Genomic DNA, 13257 nt, shown 5'->3' with positions numbered 1-13257 from the left:
AAAATGACAGGATAGTGTTGATAAATGGGTAAATATTTTTTTCTTCTAAATTATAGGTTGCAAATCTTTTTGAGAACTTGAGTAGTTCGGAGTGGCTGCTTTACATATCTGAGTGGGAGCTCAACGGGCAGACCATTAGCAACATCCGAGTGACCACCAAGGTGGCAGTGAACGCACTCCTCTCGCAAAACGACTCGCTCAGAGACAGGGGCTCGGCCATCATTCATAATTTGGCCTGCAAGGAGGTAAAAACTGTGGTCTGTATCCCCTCGATTCTCCTATGTCTCTCTCCCAGCCTTCTTCTATCATCACCTCCCGGAAATTTGCACTTTGCCCTGAAAACTCCTCTTCACATTTTAGTACTTTTAATTTTATATTTTCGTTCCCCCTTTGCTCTCACACAGAAATACAAATTTTTCATGATGACAAAGTGAGGAAAATTGATTTCCCAGAGAATGATTCCTGTTAGGCCTAAACAGACTCATCTCTCTCTCATTGCTCAAACAAGTTTATGCAACAAATAAGAAAAACAAATAAATTAAAAACATCAAGGTCTCTGCACTCCACTCATCATCATAATGTCATCATTTTGAACAAGATTTCACCCCATAAGGACAGGAATTTTACATCACCTAGAATGATGCACATAAAGTTTTCTGTATTTGTGAGCATTTCTGTCGTCAATTTGTGCTATTTGTCAGTGTACTTTAGTAATCCTTGGTGAAATATATGGATGCAAATGTGGTATAATAAAAATATTTCACCATCATTCATATGCCCTAACAATAGAAATTCCAATAAGGTGAAAAATATGATCCATGTGTATCCTGTTGTGATATAATTCCTACTAATAAATATGTATCTGGGGTCGGAGAGGGAGAAGAGAATGGTGGGAAACTTCACCTTGATGGTGAGAGAGGTATGGGGTAAAAATTTTCTATGAGGAATTTAAGAATATTCTTTCCACAATGGTGTAATATGAGTACATATATGTACAGGAAATGGCAGAGGAACAATGTAGTAATTGAGTAGTTTAATTTTATTTTGAACATGACCCATTGGTAGAGTTCCGTGAAAGTGGTTTTATTTTTTGCTAAATTTCGTTTTAAAACCATGTGATTTCGTTGTTGTACAAAATCTTGACGGTGTTATTGTAATAAGGTGAGGTGGGGTAAGTGCGACCCCCCTTCAGGAAAATCGTATTTCCGTTCTCGAAGCAGGTGGCGGTCGTGCAACATATTCTACACATAGTAATGAAACCAGAGCCAACGACTTTGTAATACTTATCCCTTAATTTCTCGTTCCACATGCTTAGGAAATATACCCGTCCGTTCATCTCGTAGTCTTAGTTGGTTGTGAGGAGAGGCTATACCGCAGTTTCCTCTGAATCAACGCATCGGAGGTGTTAGGTAAGAACTATATCTTGTTTTCTCTTCTTCATGGATTGGTTTTCCTTGCTTTACTTTAAATTTAGGAATTCGGGTCATTATATTTAGTTTAGATGGGGGGTCGCACTTTCCCCGTCGTAATCATCCATTCCTACCTTCCGGGGCAAGTGCGACCCCGTTGTCTGGGGTAAGTGCGACCCCCTGTCGCACTTACCCCAGACTACGAGGTTGAAGAATGGATTTAATTTTTAGTTTCTGACTAACAGTTCTTGCGGTAAACTTTTAGTTTCTGTCTGGCAGTTCTTGCGTTAAACTTTCTTAAATAAATGTTGCAAAACACCGAAGTTTATAAAACTAGGTCTTTTAATTAGAGTCCTCTCATCAACTTTTATTTTGAAGGTTTATTTGATAAAGATAGCTTACTTCAGTTTGTTGATTGATTATGATAGGGCATTGGATATCATGTCTTCTGACGAGGAGGATGTAGACGACATGGTATTAATGCCAGAAACAAGATAGTATAAGTCGAAAAAGCTTAACAAATTCGGTGACTAACATTCAAAGTGGAGATTGGATTCTGGCTAGATTCAGCAGCAAAAAGTCTGTTGCTCATTATGTAGGGAAAACTCTGGAGATAAATGAATAAGGTGATGCCGTGGTTTTCTTTTTGAGGATATTTTTTGGAACTGAATTAAGTTTCACCTGTCCACGGAATGAGGATTCCAGCGAAATACCTAGGGAAGATTTATTCTTCTTCATCCTAGCGTTTGTCCCGCGCTATTGCAGGGTCCACTGTTCTGCAAAGTCTTCTCCACTTGGCTCGATCCAGGGCGTCTACTGGCGTGGCGTTGATGGTCTTCATGTCCGCCTTAATTTTGTCGAGCCAGCGCATCTTTGGTCGTCCTCGTGGTGGGCGTTCTTCAATACTCAGCTACATTACTGTTTTGGCCACGGAGTTCTCATCACTACACACCACATGCCCATACCACCGCAGTCGAGCCTCCCGCATCTTGTCTGTGATCGGTGCAACTCCCATTCTTTTCCGAATGTCTTCATTCTTGATGTGATCCAGGCGGGAGATGCCTAGGATCCATCGCAGCATCTTCATTTCCATGACTTGCATGGCCTGTTCTTGATTTGCTGTGGCTGGCCAACATTCTGCTCCATATAGGGCCACTGGGCGGACTACGGTCTTGCATAATTTGGCCCTGAATCGTTCGGGCGTTCGTCGGTCGCACAATACGCCAGTCACTTGGCGCCATTTCAGCCATGTTGCATTAATTCGAGCTCGTGTGTTGGCGGTTGTGCTTCCATCGTTGCTGATGACAGAGCCCAAATATTTCAACTTCTCGACCTTTTCAAGGTCCTCGCCGTCGATGCTTATCGTGCCATCGGTTTGAGGTCCACACTCCATGTACTCAGTCTTCTTGGTGTTTAATCGCAACCCATAGTTGTCGAGTCATACCTTCCATAGTTGAGTTCGCTGCTGTAATTCGGGTCTGGTGGTGCTGGCAAGGAAGACATCATCGGCGAACAGTAGCGACCAAGGATGTGATTCTTGGAGACAGGCCGTGAGTGTGTCCATGCACAGGATGAAAAGGAGCGGAGAGAGGGCCGATCCTTGGTGGACGCCAACAGTGATTGGGAAAGGCGGTGATATTCCTGATGGGCAACGGACCGCGCTGGTGACATTGGTGTATAGAAGCTTCACCAATGGCACGTAGACTTCAGGGACGTCGTGAGATCTGAGGGCATGCCAGATAAGGTCGTGTGGCACGCGATCGAAGGCCTTCTCCAGATCAAGGAAAGACATATGCACTGGCTTGTTCTTCTCTCGGTGCCTCTCCAAGAGCAGCCTAGCTGCGTGTATTGCGTCTGTTGTGCCACTCCCCTTTACAAATCCACACTGGTTGGGTGTGATGTGAACAATGTGTCTGAGCCTAACATCAATCACTCTTTCGAATATTTTCATGGCGTTGCAGAAAAGCCGGATCGGGCGGTATTTGGAGTATTCTGCGACGTCGTCTTTACCCTTCCAGATGGGTACAGACACAGAGAAGATGTTGTAAAAATATAACCGAAGCCCTCTGTCGGCCGTCGAGGAAAGTTAACGTTTTGCCTATCTTTCTCGGGGTAAAACTTAAAATAAACAAATAAATATTCAATGTTCAATTGGTTGAAGACCATAAGTTTTTCTTCATTTTTCTTTTTTATATTAATAACGTAATTTACATTTGGGATGAAATTTTTTGTTCATTACAATCTAGTTTGTATTCAGATTTGTTGTCATATGCAAGGTTTATAGTTTTTTTTTTATTTTTTTTATTTATTCGGCTTTTATGCACACTAGATATTTTAAATACACTTTTGAATTAATGTGTAACAGTTGAATACTGTTACTATCATTAAAAAACACATTAAACAACAATTCCATACTGTGCCATAATTAACCAAAAAACGCGAAAAAAAATCTACTTACATTACCTAAGATAAAAGTTGATTTCTCAAGAACGGTTAAACATAATTTGGTACTTTAAAAAGCAATGTACAGCTGAATTTCTGGGCAAATCGCACTTACCACATGTGCCGCGTAATGCATAAATATATTGCACAACAGCCATGGGACGCACTTGCCCCATGTACGGGGTAAGTGCGATCCCTCTACAAGATTGTAAGTAAAAATTTATAAAAATTACCACTTTACAGAGAGAGGGTTTTTAATCTAATTACCATTTTCAGTGATTCACATGTGTATTATACATTGAATCTCCTGTTTTTAGCTAGCATAGAAAATTTTCCTAAGCCAGTTAAAGTTGATGTATGCTATTTAGGGGTCGCACTTACCCCACCTTACCTTACTACAATTTTTACACGTTTATAGGCGTTTTATTGGTACTCGTTTCATGAATACTTATACATACTTTTATTAACCCATTACCGGCCGAGTAAAGAAATACTTGAAAATATATAATTTTTTCTCTTCATTTTACCTAATAACATGCTAAATAAGGTAAATTGAAAATATGGGCCTTCAAAAAAATTTACTTATGGTAAAAAAAAAATGTTGCATTTTCGCAACGTTGGCCGAATCTGGTATCAGTATGCAGTTATGCAACCCGCATTACGATACATTGCCGTCTCATAGGAATATGCTGTTTTTACTGTCGGATATAATCCTATACCTTTTTATACCACGTATATGGCAAATATCGTCATTTTGGATAAATAAAATCCTTAGATATTATGTTTCCAATGAGATGTTGTTGTTATTTGACCTAAATCCACTATAAAATAGACATGCTTTACGGTTTGAAAGAAATAAGTCAAAGCGAAAATTTTCTCAGAAGAGCATGTATTTCACATTTTTCATTGACTTTAATTTTATCATTGCAGATTGAATTACAAAAATTAATGGCTAGTTATGAAATACTCAAGCATTTTGGGTGCAATGGAACATAAAATTTCGTACATTCATATATAAAAATATAATATTTTATGATCATTCCCAATAGATTTTGCTGAGTTACTGATCTCTTAGGAAAAATATTTTGTGCATTTTGACGTATCTGCCACCGTTTAGCCACAAAATGCCTTATTTGAGTGCGCGTCCGCGAAGAAAATATTCCAAAGCCCACGCAGCGTCGCGGATACAAGATCGGCTGGCCGATCCCTTCCCCTCCCCGCTCGCTTCTCCCCCTCCCACGCCTTGAATACAGCAAAATTCATCCCGCGTGTGCTTCTAGGAGGGCGTTCATCTTGGATAATATAAATCGGAAGATGGTAGAAAGTATAAAAAGATGCGTCGTGAGACGACTTGTCCCTTATTCGGCGCCTCGTCGGCGTTAAAAAAAATCGATGTGACCAACATTTAGAGAAGTGATGAAATATTTTTAGATCTGAGAACGCAGGAAAGGAGCCTACGGTCTATGAATGAGTGGCTATAAAGGTTTGCGAACTTTGGATATGCACTTCTATTCCGGTACCGTCCGACAGCTGTGACTAAATGGATTTTGGGTGAAGGCCGCTGGCGTCCCTTCCCCGCTCGCCTCTCCTACGCCCCAAATGCATCAAAATTCACACAAAGTGCGTCTTTCTTGGTTAGTATAACTATTATTTGACGTTTCAGCATCGTCTTTGAGGGAACAATCATGAGAGAATTACTCAATTATTTGCTTTCCAGTCTGTATTTCTTATGTCAGTGTCATTCCTCGTCTTTCGCTGCTGTCAACAAAGTTTTGGTGAATTCTTTCACGAATATCTCATCCGCATGTATAATAAAATGAATATTTAACTTCAAATTTGAACGTGCATCAATAGAGTTTTGAATTTCCACTGCGCTAACGTCAGATGTAACCGGAGGTACCGTGATCTGTCTCCAATATATCATCAGAGGGTAGTACTTTACGTCAGTATTAAAATCCAGCAATTAACAAAATCTCGGATTGGTCGTCAAATTCATCCTTGCAACAACGCAAATTGGGTCCCTAGATTGCCCTCCCAATGTTTATGTCGCAAATCTAAGTCAACTTAGTGCAATTAGCAAGACCACTATGAGAGATGAAATATGATTTGATGCTTTCCCGGCGTAAATGATGTGGGTAAACTCTTCTCGGGATTCAACAAAATTTATCCCCGAGGATGAGTCCCGAGTAGCATCTTGAAACGTTGGCCATTGTGGAAGAATTAACCCGGTGGAAATCCCAAGAAGAGTTTACCCACACTGCAAGCGATGTTGGAATTATGCTTGTAGCAGAGAGATGATGCCTCCTTTTTCGGCGGTATTCACTGGGTACCATCACATTCAAATCATTTTTAATTTTGTGTATCTAGTTTTCACTCGGAAAGGATTCGAGATTTTATAACTTTTGGATCACTAATCCTCCGACGGGGGAGGCAAACCCCACAAATTGGGTCCCTGATTCTTCAGCTAACTCCACAAAGTTCCCTCTACACCTGGATTGATAATTCTTCTTGCATTTCTTCATCAGACAAGAGTATAGTACTTCATTACATCAAAATGGAGCTCTTTGATGACGCAATTGATACTTCTCTCTTCTTATTCACACTAATTAGTATCTTTTTCTGTCTACGTAAGCAATTCTGGTACACTACCTTGTATGTATCTTTTGAAGTTACTATTTTTGCGTCAGCTAAAGTTGCGGGGACGATCATCGCTGTTGCTTGGTTCTTGCATATACCTCTATCACTGTTGCCAGATGCATTTTCCACGCAGAAGTTCCAGTTTGACTTTAGTCCTTAATGCTTATGTCACGAGGAATGTAGAGATACAAATCGGCTGATACCTCGTCAGTTTAATTTTCTTCGGATGAAATGATCAAGAAAATTAGATACTATTTTCCCATACAAGAATTGATGATGTTGACTCAACGCTCTCCGACGATTCCCTTGTTTTTCCTCAGTTGTCAAGTTTCTTTAGGACTCAATCCAGCAGCCATCATCTTTCGTTTCGTCCGCTTATCTCTCAAAAATGCTTCTTCAAGGCCTTTTGCTCCTTTTTCCACTTAAACGCAAAAATATCGCATAATTTCAAATGTTCCTTTAAAAGTGTTCGAGTTTTGTACTTCAATAAAGCTCTACTTTTGGCCTATTTGCATTTTCCGTAAGTTTAAGTACTTCCTGTGGTACCGCTAAATCCATTTAGTCACAGCTTTCGGACAATACCGGAATAGAAGTGCATATCCAAAGTTCACACACCTTTATAGCCACTCGAGAGGCCTCTTCATAGACCGTAGGCTCCTTTCCTGCGTTCTCAGATCTAAAAATATTTCATCACTTCTCTAAATGTTGGTCACATCGATTTTTTTTAACGCCGACGAGGCGCCGAATAAAGGACAAGTCGTCTCACGACGCATCCTTTTTTACTTTCTACCATCTTCCGATTTATATTATCCAAGATGAACGCCCTCCTAGAAGCACACGCGGGATGAATTTTGCTGTATTCGAGGCGTGGGAGGGGGAGAAGCGAGCGGGGAGGGGAAGGGATCGGCCAGCCGATCTTGTATCCGCGACACTGCGTGGGCGTTGGAATATATGTATTCTTCGCGGACGCGGACTCAAATTAGGGATTTTGTGGCTAAACGGTGGCAGATACGTCAAAATGCACGAAATATTTGTTCTCTAAGGGCAGTAACTCGGCAGAATCTTTAGGGAATGACCATAAAATATTATATTTTTCGAATTTCTATCTTCCCCCCCTAAATTGCATTTGAGCGAGGGTCAGGGGTTCACCTAGAGGTCTCAAATTTTTCAGGCCTTATTTTTGATCGGTCCCACAACTTTTTTTCATTGGGCCAGATGGATTTGAAAAAAATCGATTATACCGATCTGCCCTACTGTACAATCTCCTGGCATGCAAACGTTGTCCTGTGAGTTGATAAGCTTGGACCTTTTTTCCCCTGAATTCTAGTGCGGTAATTTGCATTTGCATTATCAAGTAGATCCACACCTCCCATGTATTTACTATACTCCCAAATAACACGAATAGTATTTTCTTTTATTAACATAGAATAGTATGTGAAATAGTATTTTCGTTCTTCTGCTGAAACTTTTCCCTGTGCCCAATGGAAGCGAAAAACTTGTATTGCTGTCTACGGGGACAATCTAGTTATCATTCCATCGAACAATACTAAGATCTTCGTCTTTATCAAATGTTTGTTTTCATGTTCCTCTCGGTTTCACGTCGATGGTTTTATTATATTCTATCAGGCACTCCTCCGTTATATTTTCATGGATGGCTCCAGTGACAAATAATCCTTTTTCTTTCAAAACAATAAATAGTCTTCAAGATGAAAAGAAGTTATCGAAAAACATACGATGATTCAAGGGATCAGGGATAACCTTGAGAAATTCCAGAATAACACTTGCTTCCAAGTCTAAATTTCGATGGAAGTAACGTTCTATCGCCTGGTTGAACCCTAAAACCATCTGAATAACATAAGCACCAAAGTTAAAAGCAAAATCTAAAAGGCTTGTTTTAAAAGAACATTTATGCACTGTAGTGACCAAAGTAAGGTGCCATTTGCTCATTATTTCAAAATTTATGTGCAAATATTCCGAATTGTAATAGTTTTTAATTGAAGTCGTCAAATTGAGGTCATAATTTACAAATCTCTCATTTTTGTCCAGAGAGGAATTGTCTGAAAAGTGTAGATTATTTTTTATAAATCTAAATATGTTTTGGTTCAATCATTTCCGAACCAAATCTACGCCTTATCGTCTTCTATCACCCAATATCTTGTTGTGGAATTCGGTGATATCGCTGAATCGTGAAGTAAGGAAGGACTAATTCAGATTGAATGTACAAAGTTTTGTGTTCCATTGCCCCCGAAATGCTTTCATGTAATTCATAAATAGTCATTATTTATTGTAAATCAATCTGTTGTGATAAAAATGTCAATTAAAATCTGGAAACACGTTATCTTCTGTAAAAATATTCAGTTTGACTCATTTCTTTCAAGCCGTAATGCATCTCTAATTTATAATGGATTTAGGTAAAATAATGTAGCATCTCATTGGAAATGTATTATCTAAGAATTTTAATTATCAAACATGACGATATCTGTCAAATACGAGGCATAAAAAGGCGTAGGATTGTATCTGACAGTAAAAACGGCATGATCCTAAGAGACGGAAATATGTGGTAATGCGGGTTGCATGACTGCTTATAGATACCGGATTCGGCCAACGTTGCAAAAACGCAACATTATATTCTGGATCTGAGTTTCGCTTAATGTTGACTCCCTGACAAAATATAAGCTTTAATATCTATTAATTGAAATTTCTACGTCCACATGGACGAATAAAAAACTTAATAAAGGGAATAATTACTCTAAGGAAAAATTATTTATCTTGCTTAACAGGAGACTCGAAAATTTACACATTTTGAATATTTTTATAAATATCGAAATACTTATTAAATGTCATTATAATCTCACTAAAAATCAGTTTAAACTTATTTTTATCGAAAAAAGCAAATTCTACATGAATAGAATTCAATTGAAACATTTTTTTTGCATTTCTCAATAATGTTGCATTTTCACAATGTTGGCCGTGAATGGGTTAAGCATTTTACATAACATTTAACTCAATTTCGACTGTACAAAATTTCTGATAAAACTAAATGAAAGAAATGGTTTAACTTAAATTGGTTCAAGGTGTATGAATGGTTCAAATATGTAGTCTTGGCGAATACGATCGGCAAACAGCAAATTCCCACTACTCATACGTGTCTACTTCGAGAGCCAATCCTGAATTTTTGGATTGTCAAGTTTCTCTACACTAAATAAAGCCTTTAAAAATGCTTCTGTAGTAGCAACAACAAGCTCCTCCTTTGCTTTCTTTGACTGAGTGACTGTGTGTTCAAATGATAGCTGTCGTTTTGCGGGTCCCCTTTCTTTCGCACGTTTATGAGTATCACTACTGATGTGCTTTAATGAAGTGTCACATCTTTCAAATTCAAATCTTTTATTGCACACTTCGCACAGTAATACTCTGTCTTTCACATAAAATTCTTCTGAGCTGATTTTTTTTGCATTGAAGCTCAGTGGAGAGCTGAATATCTGACGATCCGTCCTCTAATAAGGAGAACCTCCTTTCCCCCTATCCTTTCTGTTTCTTCTTTCCCTTCCCCCAACTGCTAGCGCTTCGCGCTTTTAAATAACTATACATGTCTATGGATGTCTTTAAACGAATCGAATCACGCAGTTGACGGCAGGGTGCCATTGACAGCTGCCGTGGTCACCACGGCGCCCATTTCAATCCGGCCCGGCGGTGCGTCGTCTACGTCGTGAAATACAGGCAGTGCTACATTTTGGCCGCTTTCTGACGAAACTACTTTTCGCCGGCCGCCGTTCACGTCACAACGCCGTGAAATTCAGGCCGCTTCCAGACGAGACGACTCTCTGCCAAGTAGTGGGCCGTGCCGTGAACGGCAGCCCGTTCCCAGCCAGCAGCCGTGTTTCAGTCAACAGAATTGTTATATTAGACCCAAACTCAAGGTTTTCCTGTGACAAGTTATCCAATAACGCTGTCTAATGCATCGCAGTGAGTCACTGGAATTACTGCTCGGCATTGACACGTACCGGGCGCGTGAGCTGGTATTTCTGCTCTTCCGCGGCCGCGTTAAATTCCTATCAGCACATTTTTAATTCATAATATGTAATTCTTCAGGTTAGAAAGTGCTTCATTCTAAATATTTCATGATTGATACGTGGGAATCGAAGAGAGAGGTTGTGATAAACTTAACGGCAAATTCTGGCAGAGAATTCAACACAGTGCGCGATATTATGCTGATGCGTTATGCGTGGGACTAAACGAGCCAATTGACGTTGGAATCTTAATGAAATAGAGCAAATGAATGTTGGCAGCATTAAACAATGAAGGCTAATGCTTTGTTGGATTATGACTCATTAGATGTGATTTTTTTCGCTAATTCGCCGAAAATCGCAAAAAACGTGAAATTTCGTTTTTATTTACTGATTTTGTGTTATTTGGTGTAATTTTGCATTATTTGGCGATATGGCATCTTGGGAATTTCACGGACACATACCCATCGGTTTCTAATGAACCATTACAACTCTTGAGTGTTAATAATGGATTCAATAATATGTCAATCATACAATATGACTGCAGTGAAGTATAGTTAAATCAATAAAATACACAAATGCACAGTCATTGCTACCCCGTGAATTTCAACCTTTGGGCAAAATATCTGTGTGGTGGCCAGCCAAGTTACAGTATGGATGGTGGCCAACCTTTAGGCGTGGTGCATGAATTGAGGGAGGTTCTATGACAGAGGATTCTACGTTGCATTTTAATAAAACTGCGAATGGGCATCCTTTAACTAAACCAAACCTTAAGCCACTTTCAGAGAAGACGACTTTTTGCCTGTTGCCGTTCACGGCACGGTGCCGTGAAATGCAGATAGTCATCTCATCTGAAAGTGGTCTCTATTTCATGGCCCGTGCCGTGAGTGGCGGCTGGCGAAGATTTGTCTTGTCTGACACTGGCGTGAAGGTGGCATTGTGTATTACACACCTTGTGTGGCACAGCACCATGCTGGATTGAAATTGGAGACCACGGCAGCCTTCCGTCGCAGTGCTGTGCTGTCAACTGCGCAATTCGACTCATTGGAATTCGCATCCAAAGAGACCTATGGCTATTTCAAAGCACGGCGCCATGCTTTGGATGGCGTCAATGCCATCAATGGCATGTTTCGACTGTTTGAAGGCATCCACAGAGACCTATGGCTATTTCAAAGCATGGCACCGTGCCGTGGATGGCGAAAAGTCTGAAAGCGGCTTTAGAGGTGGAAGTGGAGAATTTGTAATGGAAATATGCGTGTCTCTTAATTTTTTCAACTCCATCTCTGCCGACTATCATATAAAAGTGGTGAATCAGCTCATTAATGGAGCAAACACCATGGCTAATGAGTAAGTGAATAGGCTGTCGTTGTGCATGAATGCATGTATTTTTTGAATTGCTTGTAGGTGTTTGATGACGTGGCGGTGGAGCTCACCATGGCGTTGCTCGAGTTCTTCAGTTCTGGGTCACGAGATGAGGAGCTGCTGTACCGCTGCTTCAAGGCCCTTCAGCGCTTCTGCACCATCTCGCAGCAGGATGTGCCGCAGCTCATTCAAATGATAGGTCCCCCGCCCTCTCAATTCAGGGGAGTCTCCGAGCGAATTGACAACCTCATCATTGAAATTGAGAGGAAGCTTCGCTGAGGAAATCACGCTCTGTAAACTCTCCTGTGCATGATTGATTGTTGGTGGGTTTTTTTTACGTATTGCATTGTAACAATTCATGATATTGTGAGGTGCTGATGTCAAGGTTTTAATTCCATGTTGATATGGAATGTGTAACTTGCTCATTGCAGATTTTATCGCTCATAATGTTGTGGCAAATTTTCATGGCAACTATAGTCCGTGTTTTTAGTTTTTTATTAATAATGGCGAGCGAAATGTGTAAGCATGTTTGAATTTTTATTCTTTTCAAACTTTTTCACTTTTTTTTTAAATATGTGGATGCATTTAAAATTCATGGCATGCATTTGGTGTAAAATCAAAATTCATTTTTTACCAGACGTTTATTATCAAGTTGTTCATTTGTATACATAATTTGGTTTTGGCTATTGCATACTTTGTTGATTTGAAATTATTAATATAAATCTTGTTAAGTTTCATTTCAATATTTATTATTTGTTTGTGTAATAATTAAACATCTCTGTTCTTTAATGTAGTAAAATATTTCATAAGCAAATACCTGTATCCCAATTATATTCTCCCTTGCATTCATTCATTATTTTATGCCATGGAAAACCTTTCTTTTAAAATTTTAATATGCCCCAAGATTTTTTTAAATCCCTACTTAGCATCATCCATTTTCAATGTCAGAGATTCTGGAGACTACTTACAAATGCATACAACATATCTTTCATGAAACCAGCAATTTGAATTGCTCGAATAAAACTAGCAAATCTCATGAAGTATTTCCTAACCAGGTAACTCTATAGAAAAAAATCATCTTCCAATTCACTGAAAAACTTATCAGTTAATAAGAATCAAATTACAGTCCCTCTTTTTGAGTTGTACTTGGTCCAAATTTTATTCCTCTAGCACTTGAGTTATTAAGATACAGCCTGGTACCGTATACCATAGTGCATGGTACTAGTAGGATCAAAAATTTGGCCATGAAGAATACCTGTATATTCATATTTTTCGGCCAATGTAAATTAAGGATTTAGTAATATTCACTATTAGTGCATATTTTACATACATTTATGATTGAAAAATATTTATTAGGAAAATATATTGTTCCATAGCATTCATTATACATTAATTTTAATTTC

At 39.3% G+C, this 13257-nt stretch overlaps 1 protein-coding gene across 3 annotated transcripts in view; it reads left to right on the top strand.

Annotated features, from left to right (window-relative positions):
• The window catches only part of LOC124154661, a 160177-nt gene extending 147534 nt beyond the window's left edge, over nt 1-12643 (top strand). For 2 of the 3 annotated variants that reach the window (XM_046528538.1, XM_046528521.1), the window contains 2 exons: nt 57-257; nt 11897-12643. In XM_046528538.1, the coding sequence (XP_046384494.1) occupies nt 57-257; nt 11897-12133 (438 nt within the window). In that variant the 3' untranslated portion in view covers nt 12134-12643. The remainder of the gene's footprint in view (nt 1-56; nt 258-11896) is intronic. The other variant, XM_046528529.1, reaches the window with a different exon arrangement.
• The last annotated feature ends 614 nt before the right edge of the window (nt 12644-13257 follow it).

This window comes from Ischnura elegans, chromosome 1 (genome assembly GCF_921293095.1).
Source record: "Ischnura elegans chromosome 1, ioIscEleg1.1, whole genome shotgun sequence".
In the NCBI taxonomy this organism is placed as follows: Eukaryota; Metazoa; Arthropoda; class Insecta; order Odonata; family Coenagrionidae; genus Ischnura; species Ischnura elegans.
This window is presented reverse-complemented; position numbering and strand designations above follow the sequence as displayed.